This window comes from Odontomachus brunneus, unplaced genomic scaffold, assembly GCF_010583005.1.
Source record: "Odontomachus brunneus isolate Ranch 3 - 2012 unplaced genomic scaffold, Obru_v1 Obru_scaffold_052, whole genome shotgun sequence".
Taxonomy (NCBI): domain Eukaryota; kingdom Metazoa; phylum Arthropoda; class Insecta; order Hymenoptera; family Formicidae; genus Odontomachus; species Odontomachus brunneus.
The window spans coordinates 1,924,355-1,944,656 of record NW_022639502.1 but is presented as its reverse complement, the minus strand read 5'-3'; the positions used below and the strand labels follow the sequence as shown (position 1 = coordinate 1,944,656).

The 20,302-nt window shown below is 42.5% G+C and overlaps 1 protein-coding gene across 3 annotated transcripts in view; it reads right to left on the bottom strand.

Annotated features, from left to right (window-relative positions):
• The window catches only part of LOC116845428 (E3 ubiquitin-protein ligase RBBP6), a 102,744-nt gene that overhangs the window by 62,068 nt on the left and 20,374 nt on the right, over window positions 1-20,302 (bottom strand). For all 3 annotated transcript variants that reach the window (XM_032818095.1, XM_032818094.1, XM_032818096.1), the window contains one exon: window positions 4,890-4,965. In XM_032818095.1, the coding sequence (XP_032673986.1) occupies window positions 4,890-4,965 (76 nt within the window). The remainder of the gene's footprint in view (window positions 1-4,889; window positions 4,966-20,302) is intronic.

The window sequence follows — 20,302 nt, the reverse complement described above, 5'->3', positions numbered from 1 at the left end:
GAGCCAAAACGAGCAGAAAGAGAGAGAGAGAGAGAGAGAGAGAGAGAGAGAGAGAGAGACGTAATTCGAATGATTATTCAAAGCCGTAAGAGTCAGCGCCAGAAAATCGCTTGACGAGCGCACGGAAGCGCCGAGATCAAATCACGCATTCGCCCAAACGAGGCCTGATCTGCACAAACGAGTCTCCATCGCAACGCACTCAAGTGTTTCGCGACCTAGACAACTGAGTGTAGAATCCCGATTCATCTTGATAAACTGATATTCCCGTTTTCGTATTGGTATAGAAATATCTACGACTGTTGTTCACCGTTCGCTAAGTGCGAATAATGTGTTCTCATTATAGACAGTTACTTTTATTCATTTATTAACAACGTGCTTAATGCTGAATCTTTTCTCCGAATAGCGACAATCCGTTTTTGAGAATTCACTTAGTCAGGTACTTTATAATGTACGCGAGAGAATGATAATATTCCAAGGAAGCGCGTCGCGCACCCATCAATCGGCTGGAAATGCGAAACTCCTGGTATTTAAGTGGCATCCTTAGGAGAGGCGACAGGATGCCAGAGAATCGGAGAAAGGACGAGGTTCCTGTAGGATCCAGAGCAGAGCCCTCAAAGTGGCTCGACGACTCGTTATAAATTGTCGTGGAGTCGGTTCGTGATAGGACGCGGGAATATAGCTCGTCGGGGGAGCGAGAGACCGAAAGGGGATGGCGGTGAGGAGGGATGAGTGTAAGTTCGACGATCGGCGAGTTCCTGCCGGTGGAACAAATTAATTCCGCGGATAACAAAGACTGCTCCAAGTGGCGACGAGGTCGGGCTACATTCGCCATTTTAAGCTTGCGAATCGCGTTTTGATAACGCCGGAGGTCGATCGGGAAATTAAAGAGATCGACAATTCATTCGGGAATTTATCCGCGTTCCGATTGTGCGAAAGAGTAATTAGAGAAACTCGATGAAAAGGCGGATCTCGAAGAGGAAAAAATTAACGCTTATTTAAGGAACTTATGCAAACTAATGCGAGACTCTACATTTATTTCATAACGTCAGTTAAGAGATGTCGGAAGATATTCGACAAAGTATCGAATACCTTCTAAGAGACGAATTCATAATTACTTGAGACATTTCGATTGAATTCAGGGTATGTATAATTCATCAATCGAATTGAAACAGGCTATGTATCGAGAAGGGTTTGCAGTAATTGCTGTCAAAATGAGAGATCAGTTTGCAACGAGACTTGGGTACGAGGACACATTTACGACATTGCGCTTCTAAAGCGCGGAATTTAATTGGCAACTTGATCTTTAAGATACTTAACGCCGGACTCTTGAAAGCGCGACGGCAAATAACAGACCCCAATTAAATCCTCGCTGAAAGAGTGCCCGTCCGAGGGTCCGCGGATGAAAGGTGGCGCGATGAACCGAGGAACATACAACTTTTGCATCGGGTGAAAATCGAATAACGCGACGGAGGGTGAAAAATCTGCCGGCGTCGGGGAAAAACCGGATGCAATTCGTTTCTCTCTGAAGGCGGCACCGAAGAGCTCCGGTTTCGCTTTAATTCCTAACCCTCCTTTCATCAGCACACTTCCCCCTTCTCCCCGCCTCTTCTTACCGTCCAGCTTCCGGCGCGCCATTCGAAGAAATCTCCCTTTTGTCTCGTCTTCCGCGGCTCGTCAAAAATTAATTCCTAATCGAGTTAGTCCTCTTTCCTGGCGCGCGCGCGGAACTTGTTAAGGAAGTTGCACCGACCTTTGTGCGATGCCCATCTACCCTGTTCCACTCTTTGCTCCCCTTGCCATCTCCCCTTGCCCCGTCGCCCCGTTGCGCCGCTCTTTCAACGTTCCCTCAGGCTCTCCGTTTCGCGACCCTAATCGCGCCGAGATAAAAAAGTTCCCGACGCCGTACTGCGGAGGAAATTATCGCGATTCTGTTTGTCCGAGAACTTTGCCATAATACGAACCCGTCGCGACAATCGCGTCGCTCTCTCTTTAAGAGCGAAACGCCGCGACCTTATCGCGTCCAATAGTTCAACCCTTACACGGAGGAGTAGTCGTTCGTTCGTTCGTTCGTTCGTTTTCTCGGGGAGTTCGAGCGTTCGGCCGTGCTATCTATAAAGCACGTCCTCCAAAACTACCGGATGTAGCGATAGCATAATTTACCGGTGATCGGCGGTGGGAAACTGGCGGGTGAACTTTTCTCTCCGGGATGTTTTTCCAAGAAATAATATTGCATCACGCGTATGATAGTTGCAACGCGCGCGCGCGCGCGCGCAACACGGAAACGAGCGTGAACGATAGCACGTAGAGGAAGCGCGAACTCATCTCCAGGAGAAACTAGGAGGGGGACAAAAATTAATTAAACGTTTCGCGGAGGAGGTGGTAGAATGTGCGAGTCGATTCTCGTCCGCCGGGCAATGGCGTGTCTCACCCTTAGCAAGAGAGCATCACCCTCTCTGGCCTCTCATTTTCTCTCCGTCTTTCTCTGTCTCGCTCTGCCGTCCGAGTAATGCTGTTACATCAAAGGCCGGCGGCTCCGCGCGAAACTTTTAAGTCACTTTTAATGTAAAGTCGACTGCGCCGCTGCGCAAACTACTTTCCGCCGCCGAGTACTATTTTCCCCGGCTCTTCTTAAACAAATTTCTAGCCATCAACGAGAACCGCCGGGCTCCATCCGGAGAGAACTCTCGCCAAGATCGCGCGTGATATATCGCCGGGCCGCGATTCAACCCCCGCGGCATCGTCGCGCGAGATCGCGGTTTATACTTCAAGATATTATCATCGCCGACAATTACTGGCCACGACGGGATGCTATGGAACACTGCCATCACGCCACTATTGTGCTAATCAGGCGTCATTACGCATCATCTCTGTCATCGTTTCCCTCTCGTCTCTTACGTGAAATCCGTGTACGGCATTATCTGTCGTAGGGACGATATGAAATCGGGTGACCCACTATTTCTACCGTCATTTTCATTCTAATTTCCATTCTCAGGTGCACCGGGGGCGATATCCCATGCGAGTAGCACGCGACCCACATGGCGGCGGCACGCGAACATCCGTTTCAGGGTCAGCGGGTTAATCCCCAAAGGTGATTGATCTGACCCGGCCACGAAAGTGCGAAGGTGCGAAAGAGGTGGAAAGAGGAATGTGTGTACACATATATACAGAAGCGACGGGCAGACAGAAATATACAGAGTATCTCCCTAAACGCGCGTCGAAAACTGCACAGACTACCAATTAAGAGAGAAGTCCCGCGAGCCCGAAAATTCAGATTTTAATAAGACTTGATATAAATGTAGGATGGACAAATAGATGAATTGAGAAATTTTTAGTCGACGCGAAAATACAACTTATGAAGGAGTGAAACCGTCCTTTAAAGATACAGAGGTTTTCGTATTTTTTCCATATGTCTCGTGAACTAAATAGAATATCAAAACATTTTATGCCAAAGTTTTATTAGGGAAAATATTTAACCGCGCCATTCATTATTCGAAAAGAATTATTTTTAAAATGTTATCCTTTGATGCAAAAAAAGGGCATGAAAGAGATTTGTGGATTCATAATACTATAAATTTTTTCTATAAAACTCCTGTATAAAATGTTTTTTGGTATTTTATTTAGTTTACGAGATATTAAAAAAACGAGAACCTTTGTACCTTTGAAGCGCGGTTTTGCCTCTTCATACGTGCTTCAAAAGTACTTCAAACCGCGTTTTTTCGTTCCAGTTGAAAATTTCTAAATTTTTCTTTATTTGACCAACCTACATTTATGCCAAGTTTCGTATCAAAATCTGAATTTTCATGTTCGCGAGGCTCCCTTGTAAACTTTAACCCATATAATATAATGAATAAAATGTTTAACACTGAAACAAAAATAATGTCTAAACTACATATTTAATCATTCTAAGAGAACTATATGTAAAACCAGTAACAGCCATGCACTGAATTGCGGTTGGTACGAATAACTATTACAATGGCAAGATAATACTGTTTGACAATGTTAAACGTGCGCGTCGAAATTCTCTGGGCTTTACAACGCATACAATGAATGAATCTACCTTTCACGTCAAACCGACCCTGAATAATTCCAATTATTACTTTAATTGACTTCCTCTTATCCCAACTGAATTGTGCATTTATTTGATTCACTTTCAAAGTTTTGAAAGATATGGTCTCAGTCTAGGATTCTAACCTGGACTTCTTCCCACTTATCAGACGGGAAGCCGTATCAATTCGGTCATCGAGGCTTCAATATTCCTCGCAACTCAAATATTTCCATACTGAATTATCTAAATTATCCTTCTATTCTAATAATTATCTGCGTTAATATCCTTATTTGTATTAATACACTAATACATATAGTTCTCTAAAAAAAATAATATCCTTGCAAACTTTCATCATCGGAGTACGCCCGTTACGAGGAAGATCGATTCCAAATTGCGAGTCCAGCGAGTCGTTTGTTTATTTTCATATAAAATTAAATTAATAATATAAGATGTATAATATTATTAATTTAATCTCGATATTAATTGCAAATATTCGAGACATTTAATATTGCTAGTCGTAAATGTTGCATGTTATTAAATTAATGAATATAATAACGATAAATGGAACTAAATATATGTGTGCCGTTAATTCGCGCGAAGTAAATTAATTAGTATACATCGCGAGATAAAAATAAAGAAGGAAATAGAAAAAGGCGGGGGGAGGGCAAAGGCGAAACCAGCGATGCTGGCAACCTGGCAATTCGATCCTACAACAGGACCCAAGAGGCCAACGCGAACTTCTTTCTTGACTTTCTTTCCATCCTTCGTGCCACCTCCCGCGACCGCCTGTTTCTATTTCTCTCTTCCGGCTTGCGTGCCGCTATGCTCGATTTAATTCACTCACCGTGAAGGGCCTTCAGGTACGCCTTGCCCGCGTTAATCAGCTGCCTGGCGCCAGGGTTGAACTTGTCCAAAATGTTCTGCAAAAACAAATAAACAACGCGCGTTAGAGGTATGATAGAACGCCCTCTATGATTAATCGCTTTAAACTGAACTCTAATATGAAGCTAAATATACCGAAATAATGAAGATCGAGCACGGTCGTCCGATACACTGCGAGTTTCAGAGCGCAATTACAGTTTTTATCATTTTGCAGGAACAACGAGAGACATTATTCGCGGCTCTCCGTTGTCATGGCGGGGTGCGCCAATTGTTTTGCCGGAAAATAATTAATGTTGGACGCTAAGTGGATAAATCCCTAAGTACAATGGGTAGAATAGATAACAAATGCTTCGTACCGGAAATGCTTTAGTAGGTGCTTTCGCGACAAGGATGCTTTATGGTAGAAATGCCTTAGCAAATGCTTTTACGATAGAAACGCTTTGTTGCTGTCTTAACACGCACACATGCATATTCTGTGCGATCCCGGGATTCCTCACGATAAAAATACGTTTCGTTGCGTTGCGAGTAAGGCGAGGTGTCGCTTGCCGATAGATGCTCGATAATAACAGCATAAATTAATAGGACGTTTCGGAAGATTCATTACGACACGTCCTGTTAACTGGCGGTTTTCGAAGAGCGACATACTCATACCCAGCCGGGCTGGAAGGGGATTTATAATGGACTTTGTTGCGGCAGTATATGCAGAAATTGTTTAGCAGTAGACAACTGATAGCGCGATAGCATAAATTGGCTATCAAACTTCAGGCATTGCACGTGCGCGAAACTTGGATACCGGAATGCGGCAACCGGCGGCTCGGGATGAATCGAGGATTCGGATGCAGGCTTCCGGCAAGCGCGAGGATCCGCCGACTACTAATTCGCCGGCGAAGGATTTACCGAACGCACCGGCGTCTCGAACCTGTAAACACGAAGGCCACCAAGTTTTTCAGCCCGTAGAACGCGCGGCCTTGCCTAAAGAAGATCCTCAAACGGCAGAACCACCAAATCAGACGATGATGACTTTCTCCGCGAGGTTTAATGCCGGGATGAGATACACCGAAGTCTCGGGTCGAGCGCAAGATCAACGTTTTCACCGCGAACGTAGAGAAACATCCGTAGAGGAATCGTCCATCTCTTATTTCCTCGAGCCGGCTTTCGCCACGCTTGCTGACGGCAAGTCGCGGCAAGTCAGGCGTCGTTCCGGAAGCGGAATCTGGTTTAGGGGTTTCCTTTCCTTTCGACGCGTCACCGGCGAAGTTAAGGTGGCACTCACGAGGCGTAACTCCGCTGATGTGGTTACGATGTATCGATCCCGTTGGCGCGGCGTGACGGCTAAATTAAACTCGGCTCACCCCCGACCTTGTCGTGTACCGCCCCGGGGCCTCGGCGACGGGTCCCGGGGGAGAGGTGAGGCCGCGTCAGGTGCGCCGGAAGGTAACGACATCGTCGTCGATTCGATAGCGCGCCAATTATTTCCACGTTTCCGCCTGGGAGTCCGCGCGCCGCACTGACCGTCGAAATTAAAACAACGGGCATATTCTTTTGGCTCGCGGTGTGAATCGCGAGAGCAATTTTAACGAGTCACGGCATCACGCGCATTTCGTTGCACGGCTCAGCTTATAGCTGGTTGTCCGATTTAACTGCGCGCTCTTTATGTTCGCACTCGGATGATCGTTATCGCATCGCTCGCAGCCATTCACATCGAACGTGTTATTCCACCGGCTGATTATGCGCATAAATATCAGAACACCGCTTGTATTATTGTTACTTATAATTGCAGAGAGTGTTCAAGGCTCACAGGGTAGATGGTGCTCATTATGTTGAGCAAAAGATGTAAATATAGGAAATAAATCAACCTCTTCAGAGTTACAAATGTTTTCCGGTCTTAGTAACGCAATTTGTTTATGTGCTTCCATTGATCACGTGCGAAGAATATGAACACATACGAGGATATCTTACATTACTGCTATTTCATTATTACTTTGATATTTATAAAAAGTGTCTTACATGTTCTCCATACATTTCTACACACGTTTGACATCTCCGTATCATTGAATTTTCCAATTTGGATACCATTCCGCACAAAGATGTCGTGCAACTAGAGTATTCCCGCTGGCAAGACCACACATTAAGTGCATGTCTGCCATCTCCCGATTGGAATAATAGGCCGACATAATCGAGGGGACTCTTGTTACCACGTCTCTTCTACGCTATGTCATCTCATTGCTCATGAAAATAAATGACTATACAACTGTGCTGCAACATTAGGCATTAATTAATAAAAACTCTTTTTGATTAAAACAATCGACAAATCAATAATCAAATTTAATCAATCGTCATATATAAAATCACATATAATTTTATTGATTAATGGAATTAATTCTTAATAAAACACTGATATGTAGTTGATTATACACTAATTAAAATCATTTCATCACAATCGATGAAATTATTTGTGATTTTATATATGGCGATTAATTATAATTTCGATTATTGGTTTGTTGATTATTTTGTTCAAAGGAAACTTCAATCGATTAATGTCCAACACTGCTGTACTGAAGCAAGATGACGACGCAAATGTTATTGAGTAGAAATGAAACTGATTCGAAAAAGACCAAAAACTTTTGAGAAAGAGAAAACATGTGAACACCTTTTGTAAACAAAGTAATAATATATAGTAATAATATAAAAATATATAGTTATAACATTGTAATTATAATAATTATAATAATTCATTGTAATAACCTATAATAAAATTATAGTAATTGTAATAATATAACAAAGTAACAATAGAGTAAATTATAATAATTATAATAATTCGTTGTTATTACCTATAATAAAATTATAATAATTGTAATAATATAATAGAAAGTAATAATATAAAGTAAGATACTCGTTCATTCATCGCGTGTAATCAGTGGAAGCACACAAGTAACTCTCTCTCTCTCTCTTGTCTTATCTAAACAGCAAAATATTTGTAACTCTGAAAGAGATGATTTTCCGACTTTCGTTTATTAAACATTTCTTACCCAATAAGTACTATCTACCTTGTGAGTTTTAAACAAAACTTCTTTCACCAAAAGTTAAATTATATACCAAGAGAAGTCTTCGGCAATGCGAATATTTACTAGACGACAAAGCATTCGGAGAAGCGATCTCTTGCTTGTTTTGTATGATTATTACGCAGCATCTCGCACAACTACGGTGCACAATCCGGGAGTGGATGAGCTCGCAGGAAGACATAGAACTGCGGGCATTTACTGGCGATATTGTAGTACACTGTACAACAGGCCATATTCTTACGTAACTTCGACGGGCGTTGAGACGCCGCGGGGCAAAATTGCCGTCGTCACGAAAGAATGTGCGCGGGGTGAACGAACGATAGAAAATCGACTGCTCCTCTCGGAGCTCGCTGCGAGATGAATATCTCGCGGTATGCGCGCGTACGCATGTTCATACATATGGAGGTCTGCCAGGCCCATTAAGTTGCGTTAAGGCCGGGACCCAACAATGCATTACGTAACGCCGGCGGTGGAATTCGCGGTAATTCTTCAGAGTGCGCGCTTCCCGAAAACCGCGAATTTACGAAAGAACTACAGGAACTTGGCATTATCGATCGCACACACTACGACCTACGCTCCGCCAAGTCGCTCCGCCGCAAACACAATTTTGCCTTAGACTCACCTGCCTGTCACCTACTTCGCACACATGAAGGGCGCGCTCCGCGCGTCTTGTTTACGCTGTTATTGTTATTATTTACGTCGCACGCCCATTATTCGCGCCGTCCGCGCTATATGCACGCTGTTTCGCGTATGCGCTGTTATTTATCCCGGCTATATTTCCCCTTTAATATTTACGCCGCTCGCGCCGTTCATTATTTTATCGCGAAAATTCGCCCGGTCTAGCGCGGATTATGACTCAAAGTGCGCGCCATAAATCGCGACAGCTCGATTTATGTTTTTTTTTTTTTCCCAGAGATTTACGGCAAAATAAAAAGTATCGTCGACGAGGACCGAAAGTCGGCAGTGTGATCGATAAGGCCGCGGTAAATTTAGCCGGCCGGCCGATTCCGTTACAGTCCGCATAACTGGGCACAGCGAACGAAATGGACGCAAGCCCTCTCTAACTTCTCTTATTGGCGAACGGCCGAAGAGAAGAAGAGATAGAGAAAGAGAGACAGAAAGAAAGAAAAAAAGAGGAAGAGAGAGAGAGAAAGAGAGAGAAAAGAAAGAAAGAAGAAAACGAGACGGAGGTAGCCGGAGATGAAGTCGAAGCCGATGAATGTCGACTAACGGGATAACGTTGCATGAATTTCGCGTATGTGTGACCGCGCATGAGAGACATTCGTATGTGAATCTCCCATCTTGCTGGGTGACCACTCCTGTCTGCTCGTTAGAATCTATTTTACGTACATGCGCATTCTACGTGTGGAAATTCGTGAGACGCACTCTTAGGAATGGATTCTTCGAGCAATCCGCGCCACGTCGACTCTTTCTCGATGAATATCTGATCGAACGTGAAAAAATTGGCGCGATCTCTCTTTCATGAAACTTCGCGAAAAGAATCAATCGTTACGCAGCCACTTAATCTCCGATATAGAAGAAACCCTGGTAATTAAGCGTCAAATTAAGATCCCATTGAAGCCAAATTCGCTTGCGATTAAACGCATAACGAGGTATTCGCTATCAATTTCTGCTCTTGAAACTTAATTCGCAAAGCCTCAAGTGTGCCTGAGTAAGTCTCGCGAAAATTATCTTTTCTGATTGACTGAATGAAGGACTTCGAATCAATTGTATCGCGCGGGAATTAAGTTTACTTTCGACGCAGCTCCGATCCCAGGCGTTTCTCGCCGGATAATATGCGCGACGTTCCCATTTTCATCGTATTTCACAGCTCACAATTATTCATTAGCGATTAACGCTTAACGGCTATGGAAATTACAAGTGCAGTTTGAGATCAGTTCTAATAACGACTATTCGATCGCCTTACCGGCCAGTCGCTAGAATAATCGCTAGATTAATCCAGCTACGTGCAAAACCGATAGCAACTTAATAATCGACTATCTCTGCCTGCATTGAGAAACGCGCGAGAGAAAGAGACAGAGAGACGGAGAAGGGACAAAGAGAGATATGCGAGTTCGCCGGACGACCCGGTGACCTCCTGAGGATTTACCGGTGGACGGTCTTGCCCGAGAATCCTCTCCAAGGAGCGAATCCTGCGGCCGTAATTCACCGCGGTTACCGTTAAACGGGGAAAGAGTCTAACTGCTGCTGCTCTTGCTGCAGAGAGACAGAGAATGACGTTGCCGCAGTGAATGTACAAAAATGCAGTCCGCCTCTGGTCAGGAGAGTGAAAATGGCTGCAGTGCCTCTCAACCACGACGATCACAATGGTCTGCTTATTCTCCGCGTTACTAGGTGTATATACAAGCGGTTATTACAAAGTTCGTGACGAATCACACATGTTCAGCGTGTGTCTCGTCAAACTCGTAACGCGAAATTTTCTCAGCTTTCTTGTCAGATGTCAAGGATAATCTCGCAATCATTTGAACTTTTTCCCTTGGACAACTCTGGACAAGGTAAAAGGCCGAATAAACACACGGACCGACCGCGAGGAGACCTTTGTAACAACGCGGTGATTTCATAATTTTATTTTCAGAGTAAACCAGAAATTTCAGGCGCATTGCGCCATTTTTTGGAAACAAGATTTTCCTGTTTCGAAGTTTTATTTATTCTGCCGCCGTTCGTTGCGTATTCAAGCGCGTATTCATTTCTCGCCACTTGTATTCACCACACGCGTCCACTTTTGTCCCTCCGTCTCTTAAACTATCCGATAAGTGGAACGGAAGCGGTCGCTAACGTTTAGTATAAAACATTCCTTTCTGCAGCCGATAATATTCGTCCGTGAAATTCCTCGTCCTCGATACATCGGCACGTATCGCAAATTATAATTTGTGTACGCGCACGCAAAAAAAAAGAGGAAAAAAGGGTGGAGAAATCAGGTTATCACTCGGGACCCAGATCAACATTGGGATAATCAATTTACACAGGAAGAAATTCATCGTGTAGTTTCTACCAAAAGGAGAATAGAAGTCGGGAGAGGCGTCGGGAGAAAGAGAGAAAGAGAGAGAGAAGGAAGTTGTGTGTATTCACCTGGAACGACCTGTAGGAGGTGGAAGCGATAGCCGATATACCGTTAACGCCAAGGAAAGCCGACGTGTCAAACCGGTCGAATTTTTGGCGCGCGATCGCACGTAAGTGCGGCCTGCCCTGTTTCGCAATCTTATGCAAACGCAATCTCATGCGCAGTCGAGGTGCAACGAAGGTCAATGCGCCCGTTCCGAATCGCGTTGTCAGTTTCCCCACATACGAATCATTTTTTTTTCCAACGAGAAAAAGATGTGTCGAATACTACCGGCGCTCGACACCAACGACACGTTCTTTTTCTTCTATCTGGATTCCATCTGAGAGTACCTAACAGTATCGGAGAAATGCTCGGGCCGTATTTTACATCCGTGATAATTCTTACGAGGTTACACGCAAGACATGAATGAAGAATTTGATTGATTTGAGTTTCTCTTTATTATAAAAACAATCAATACAGAGAAGAAGTAAATGAGTTTTTTCACGAGTGAATACGAGAGAAAAATATCTAAGATATAGAAAGATATTCATTCGCGACGGGTACTAATATATAACACATTTAATTAAATCTAGATTTTTTATTCAAACGGAATAAAGAACTGTTTTTATGAAAATCTAATATTTTACGAAAATGTCATTAATAATAACTTTATTTTCATTGAGATTTTAATGAAAATAATGTGTTTAAAGATTCTTTAAAAAAAAAGGATTATTTAAAAATTTTTACGTTAGTATAAGTAAATAAGTAAATAAATAAATATTTTCTACCAAATATTATTATATTAGTAATATATATACTCACCAAATAAATATTTTTTATTTCTTAGATATGTTTTCTTCTCAATGTATTAAAAAAATCTCTCTTCTCTGATATGTAGGACTTTTTTTGGAATCAAGTTGCATTTTTATCAATAATAATCGAATAATCTTAGTAAGGACGATGTAATTGTTTCTCGTTTGTTGTATGCTTGCTTACTGATGGCGGAAAATTTCCTTTGGCGCACGCTTCTTCGTGCCAATTCCCGCGAGATGTTTTAGCACGATGGTCATCGATCGAGCGGGAATGAAATCCCGCTGGGGGAACGAAATTGGGCAAAACAGATGTAATCCTTACGAATTCACGTGCGCCGCGGGGCCCTTAATTACTCATTAAGGACGTCATCCGCAAGGGGCGTCTTTATAACACATACGTTACCGACAGACGACGCCATTTAATCGTTTCGTTGCGGGACGAAACAAAAGCTCTCGCGCTCACTCTACCTACGTACCTATCTCCACGACGAGCCTGACAAATTAGAGACACTCGCGGGCTTTAATGAGTTTTGGTCCTAATTAAGCCCGGGGACTCGCGCACGAGCGTCAATACGTAAAGTTAACCGAACGGCGCACGAATAATCCGGGCGTACGCGCGCTCGCGCGCGATAACGCGTAATTATCATTAATTGGCTCTTCCGTGGATAATCGCGTTAGCCGCCGGAACTAACGAAATCCCCCTCCCCTTCCCCCAAGATTTTTCCGCTGATGCAACGCGGCGATGCAAGGCTGTTTGCAAGGTAGATTGCTATCGCGTCGTGTACTTCCTACACAGAAAAAAAGAGCATTCTTGTTGATGAGGAATACCTTTCTTTTCGATATGTTAATCTTCAAGTGAGATTACATAGCGCTAAACGACAGACAAACTATTCGCAAGGTTATGTTTTATATGAAAAACCTGCATTCTTCAGGAATAATTTTTGCTAGTGACAAGCACGAAATATCGGATTGAGAATATGATGTTTTAAAATGTGTGTATTGTACGCCAAATTTTCTCCTATCCACTTAAAACTGATAACTTACACAAATTAACAATCATTATTTCTTATGTAAGTGACGATTTATAATTTTGCTACAATTTTATAATTTTAAATTTAAATAATTATTTGTTGAATTGAATATAAAATATATTGATGTACAAATAACTTATCTTCGTTTAACGTTGTGTAATCTCATTTGAGATTAACACGTAAAAAATAAAGATATTTTCCAAACAGGAATGTCCTTTTCTCTGTGCAGATTAAAAAAATAGTGTAAAAAATTTCAAGACAATTAGCTCCATCAAAAATTCAAAATCCTTAAGAACAAAGTTTCGAGACAAGTCCCAAGACTTCGATCCCTTGAAATTTTAATTTATTGTTATTTTAACTTTTTCTAATGCGCTTGTAAAACATTCAACGATTAAAACTTCTGGAAAGAACTCGTATCGTTAGAAATTTATTGTAATCTTAATTCGCAACTTTGTTCCCTTTAAAAAAAAAAAAGAGAATTCGCGGAAAATTATTTCTGAGCTTTTGTCTTTCAGTTTTTTTTTTCAGAGAGAGGGAAGAAACTTTGCTTCTCGCTGTTTTATGAGTTTAGCATTCTAAAGATCTCGACTGTCATTGGAGCTCAGGATATTGGAGTCTTGATTTCTCGAAACTTGAAATTTTCACGCGCGTTTACGCGGATAGAAGTCGACGCGGTGAAATTCATCGGGAAAGCGGAAAACTCCGGGCGGGCCACTTGCAGCGAATCGAGCGGAAAGTTCCCGGTGAAGTTGCTCTCTTCGTTTCCGACAATGGACCAAAGAAACGGAGAAAAGAAACAGGATGCCTCCTCGAAAAAGTCCACGGAGATTTACGCGAACGCGAACGGCGGAAGAAGGTCGGGAAAGCTCGCCCGACGATCGGGAAATTGAGTTTCCCGAGAAGGATCTTACCCTCCCGTCTCGTTCATTTATTTATCTCCTACGAGGGATGCGCGGGCACGTACGCGATCGAAATGAAATTTTTAATAAATAAATAGCACGCGCCGCGGAGAAATTCGCGGAGATAAATGCGTGCATCGGCAAGGACGTGCTCGGCTTCTCGATGAGATCGCTTGAAAATTGCATCATATGATGCCCCGAGCATCCCCAACGCGCTGAGATTACGGTACCTGCGAATTTAACGACCTGGGAACGATTATCGCGGCCATAAACTTTACAAAGTATCAAAAAGTTTGTGCATTCGCGAAGTCTTAAGCGTTCAACTACCCCCATTTTTAGCCATAAAAATTCAAAAACCAAACTCGCTCGTACGTTATTCGCGGCATAAGGAGATTCCGTGCATTTATGCACTGGGCGAAAAAACTGGTTGATCTTACTAAAATTATAGTTATTTTGTGCCCCACCCATATTTTCTGCTTGGTTTCTGACACGAAAATAGTAGTGGCAACATGCATATAAGATTATTATCGCTAATATTACAACAAATTTAATAAAAACAGATATTTCTCTCGACCATAATTTATAGTGATTATTATCTATGTGATATATAGTTACAAACACAGATATTTTTTTCTCGACGTAATTCAAGAATTTTCAGAGATAAAGCTTCGCAAATATCAAAATTGCAAATTACTATTAAAAAATCTAAAAAAAAAATCAGTTCATCAAAAAACATGAATTTAAAAGATTTACAAGTTTAATACATTTAATTACGATCCTAAAAGATTCACAATCCTTTGTAATCCGAAAAATCTCAGAGAAATCTACGATATTCTGAGGATAAATGTTTTACTATATGCAATGATTTAACGTTCGCGTTTCAACGATTTGACGTACGAACAGCACTCTGAAATTCTCTCCACGATCGCGAAAGTACAACACTTTGTAAAAGCGACGACCGAAGGGCTCTAAAATCCCGAGGTTCGCCAATGTTCTAAGTGCACGAGCAAATAGAAAGGAGTACGGTAATTTCTCGCTCACGATGCTCGAGCCACGTTGCACCGGGACTGGTTGTGCAACTGCGGCGCGGAGTACAACCGCGATGCACGTCGGCGTTGCAGAAGGTCGTAGGTGGGTCCCAGGTGGGTCAGTCGACCAACTGGTTTCCAGCGGCTTCGCGGAAGATACCTGGAAGACCACGTGCTTCCGGCAAAATAAGTGCAACGCAACGCTATCTCCCCTATCGCGAGAAAAAAGTTCCCTCGATAAAACGAGGCGACGCCCAGAGTCTCTCAAGCGTGGATCTTCTTCCACCGTAGTACCGTGTACGTGTGTATGTGTGTGGATCAGGCGTTACTTAAAAAGAATTCTTCGTACGACCGTTTTGCGAGAAAAATACATAGCTAGATACTAGAAGTAGTATTTTTCTGTAATTCTATTTAACTTTCGGTCCAGTTATTTTAATTAACGCCTTAAATTCCTAAATGTTCAGGTATCAACATTAATTAGCATACACGGCGCAAGCTTCAGTCATTTCTGCGGAAAACCTTTTCGCTCTTTCTTCCTATCACAAGTCAGTTAAAACCAATATCCTTGCTCGAGCGCATCTCTGGTTGACTTTCTATATCTTGAACGATGTTAGTTACTTGCGAAATAACCATTTCCCAACAACAACTCCGAACAACTGGATCTGTCGATGTTCAGAGATGAAAATGTTCGAAGTTATGTTTCCGCGAAGGGACTGCGAGAAGCTATACGGAATCGTAAAGAGTGGAATGCGAAAGATCGCGCAGAACGACGAGAAAGTCGCTTTCGCTCGGCCACTCGAGAGGAGATCGACCAGCTCTCGTGGCGAATTGCTATTAAAACGGGGCCCGATCCAGGACCGTACGCTCCGCGACGTGCCTCGCGTGTTACAATCTTGACGTCATATAAGAGTACCGATATATAAGAACGTACTCTGCTAAAGTGAATCGGTAAAAATATGTTTGATTGAATCAGTAAGAGGACTGTTTCACCGATGATCAGTGAATATTCATTGATTTTCAGTGAAAATACTGCCACTCCCTAACGGTTTCTATGTATCTTGCGTCCAATAACACTGTTTATATTCGCAAAATGCATCAATAATGGGAATAATTGTTATTATTAACTGATCCTATTAACGAGATTTTACTAATTGTGGTACTTATAACTAAATCGACATTTGGAAGTATAGCATTTCAGTGAAGAATGCTGACTGCACTTTAGAAAGTAATTTCTAAAAATTAAAATTTCACGTGCTCAATTTTCGAAAAATTTATTTTAATTCGTTGTTTTAACTTTTTTGTCAATTTCCGTAGCAAACCTAAAGCACGTATTGGTAATCGTTACTTGAAACTTGCCCAACGTGATATACTTAGATATGAAATTAGATTTGAGTTTTTTACTTGAATCACACAATATATGCAACATTACGTTTACAATCGTAATTCAGCTGAAAGATTCACATTTGATTCTAAATTCAAATCTGAGTATTTCAGCGGAGGCAACTTTCGAGTAATGACTATTAATACGACCATAAGAACCTGATAAAATCAAGTGACTAAAGATTTCGCGTCAAAACACTGAATATACGAATTTTCGAGGATTTAAAATGTTGATTGATCAAGATTCTAAATTGCACGAATTTCTAAGGAACTAAAATCCCGTAATCTAAAACTCAAAGCTCCACACAAACCTGAAATTCCACAAATTTCCATAATGCCCGTTTAGGGTTGTTGGAATAATTCAAAGAGTTCCCAAAGAAAAAGCGCAAAAAAACGACAGTCCCAAACGTTCGTTCTACCTGAGTACCTCTACTAAGGCACGCGAATTTTCAATGATCAGAGGTTCGAAGTTTCGTGGATCTGTAAGAGCATCACGAATTTAAGAACTCAAGCATGCAAATGCTCGTTTAAGACCGCTTGAAACGTTCCAGGACTTAGGAAATCAATCGGAATGCCTAGCCGGCGCGCTGAAACGAGAGGAACACGACTGGCTTGGGAGGCAATATCGTCGGATTGAAAACTGCTGTTAGCCATCGCGAGCGAAGTCGGTTACGTCCGATTTGTTGCGGGGTGAACGATCTCGTTACAGCTTTATGCCCGATTACAAACCGCGGCGGCGGCCACGGCAAGGATATCGCCGCGTGAAAGCAGCCGCCGCGTACGTCTTTAATTATTAACTTTCTACGCGTCGTTATCGCGGAAAAGCCGCGGACGTGGCCACTGAATTGCAAAATGCAACCTTGCAACCGAACACACGAATGCCTCTGCACCTGGCGCCTCTTGGAAAATATACCGTGAATTTGTTCCATCTATTTATCGACACAACACCGGTCGGATAGATGCAATGTGTAATTATTCGCACGGAAAAAAAAGATTTGCTAATATATGGACAACTAAAAATATTAGGAGCAAATGTTCTTGCTTTCATAGCAAAGTTATATATATATATATATATATATATATATATATATTAGCAAATCTTTTAGCTATCACAACTAAATGATTTTGCTATGAAAGCAAGAACATTTGCTCCTGCAGATAATATTTTTAGTTGTCCATATATTAGCAAATCTTTTTTCCGTGCGGAACACAAAGAGGACGAACCCAAACGAAATGTATTTTTCCATCTCGAATACTGAATATTTAAAATTATATTTGCGATTGTACAATTTATATTTGAATTTATTTCTGCACTATGTTTATGTATAATCTCCTTTTTTTTCATTTTCCACCTAACATTCAGACCGGATGATTGCGGAACGAGGCGACGAGCTAATCGAACGCAACTAAAAAGTTCGCCCTCTGACTCACTCCCAGTCACTTCAATCTGCTCGATTAACCTTCTTGATCGGCCAGAAACAGTTACTCTTATGCCCGACCATTATGCTTTTTCTACTGAGATACGAGGGTTTTATCGCGATTATCCGCCAATCCTCCTTTCACCAGTCGCTGTTACAGTTATAGTCGTGGATCCGGAGTATTACAACGGCGGGCAAGAAGGTTTCTTTCATGATAAACAAAGAGTACTTTTGTATAATAACTTGAACGGTGTTATATAAATGGGTTTCATTAATTCATACAATATTCTCACTTTTCCTCTCTGCTCTGAAATATTTTTATTGCTAACGTAATCAAAATACTTTGAAGCATCTTCATTATCAATGTAATAAAAATAGCAATTAATTTACCATAACGTAATATAAATAATTTATTAACCCAGTAATCATGATTATTAATAATAGCAATAACGTTATCAATTCAATAGTTACACCCTCCATATTATTTCGATAATATTATTAATAATTCATCAGGGATTATATCCGGCCATGTTTAAATATTCCTGGACGCCGTTCGGCCGTTTAACCATAATTTTCCGCGGAACGTCAAAGAGGAAAGCGACATTTTTGCACGCAGTCCGTGCGCTCTCTCGAAGACGGATTTCCCCACCGTTTCCGTAAACAGGATGTTTTTTAACCGTCGGAAGAGGACGCCCGCTGTCGGGCAGCCATTGTCAGATTTACCGCGTTTTCGCTTTCACTGCCTCCGCGAAGTCGCGAATTTTCACTGTAGTAAAATTATTACGGCCCTTGGTCTCTCTCCTATCATCTTACGCACATGTCTCCCATTAAAGCGCGAGCCTCGTACATCCGTTAACCCCTAGGCTACGACGTTATTTTTATCAGCGTTAATTACGGACTCCTCCACCGATCTTCTCTTGTTTTTGTAAAAAAATTATGACAAGAAATATTAAGTAATATTTAAATCAGACGTTTATTCGCTATCTCTAATACTTTAACAGAAATTTGTTTCTAAGGATATTTTACAAAAACTGTTCTTGACGTCCTCTCGAGTCCATATGTCGTAGCGTAAAAGTTAATTGCGAGAATCGCAACATCTCTCTCTCTCTCTCTCAACATTTCCGTAATCCTCGACGATTTGCGCTTTTGGAAACGATGAGTGCCCTTCACGAGCAAATGAGCTTTTCAGATACGGGATGCAGAATTTCGCGAAATTTCATACAATTAACTAAAGTTCAAATAAACGCGGCTCACGTTTAGATCGACGATAACATCTCCTGACACATTTCCCGATAATTACCGAGACACTGTGTGCGCCATAATTTCACTATTCTTGACAGGCTCGTATTCTCAAGGTGAAAGACAAGATAAGAATAAAGGAGAAAGCTTCCGGGAGCACGTTAAGATTTTCGCGAAAAATCGCGCGAGTCGGAAAATTCGTTGTTTTCACGAGGTGCGCGATCTCACGAAGGATCTCTGCGGAAAAGTCGTAATTCCGGCGTTTTTCTCCACCGTTGGCCGGCGCTCTCCCATTGGCCAGCCGCGAAATTGCCGAATGCACGCGAGACGGGCACACGTGCGCCTCTGCAGGAATGGATGTTTTCCTGGCTTCAGGAATCCTGTATGAATATTTATGAGCGACCATCTCGACCTGGGCGCGGTGGATGGAATCTACATTCCTCTCAGCTCTCCCCTCTCCCTCCCTCACGTTCCCCCTCCTCTTTTACGCATAACAAACTTCTTTTCTCTCCTTTCCTCCCTTGCCCGCCCTCTCTCACTCTTTTTCTTTCTCTCTCTATCTATTTTTATTTCATTCTCTATGTACTCGTCTGGCTCTGTCCGGTTTGATTCGTCATAAAATCGCAGTATATTCTCCATCCCCGTATCCTTGATCCAAAGCGATGGCCAGGACAAGTGGGAGGGAGGGGGTAGGGAAGGGACAGGAGGAGGAGTAATTTAAAGATTCGAGGACTTCGGCGCGTCGAATTTTAATTCGCCTCACGAACTTGACCTTCAGATGGAAATTTTTCTCGGTCGTAAACTTTACATCAGATTGGCGGTCGTCGCAATCTTTTAATCTCGGTTGGCCCGAATACGCGATTACGATTGGAAGCTAATTGAAACCGCTGGATTCTCAGACGAGTATTGCGGGCGCATCCGACCCCTTCTCACACGGGGGAAACATTTTTTCGCTTTAAAAAATTGACACATTTATCGCGAGCCTTGGCAGTGTCGAATATCTGAACTGGGTATTCAAATGAGAAAGCTCGGATAAGAGGCGAACTGTATCCATCGTGCCGACCGGTCTTCTCCGTGTCCCCGAAGTTTCTCGCAGATCGATCCCGCCGACGCGTTGCCGGAGCGTCACCGGTTTTTATTGCAATATTTACATCCTGATTCCGTCGACGCCGGCGTTTTATTCCGGACCCGATGCAAAACAGGAGGACGCGCGCGCACAGCCCGGCGAAATATTTACCCTGCAATTCGGACATGTAATAACTCCGGATATTTCGACCCGCGCCGACAGATGCACCATGCGTGCGGGCCGTTTATGCAGTCCGCCCCATTGTTTGATTTCCACCGGAATATTTTACGCCAATGACGCCACCGCCCTCTTCCTTCTCGCGCGAGCTTCCCGATAAATCGACCTATGTGTCTACGGGTCCAAGCAAAAAAAAAAAAAA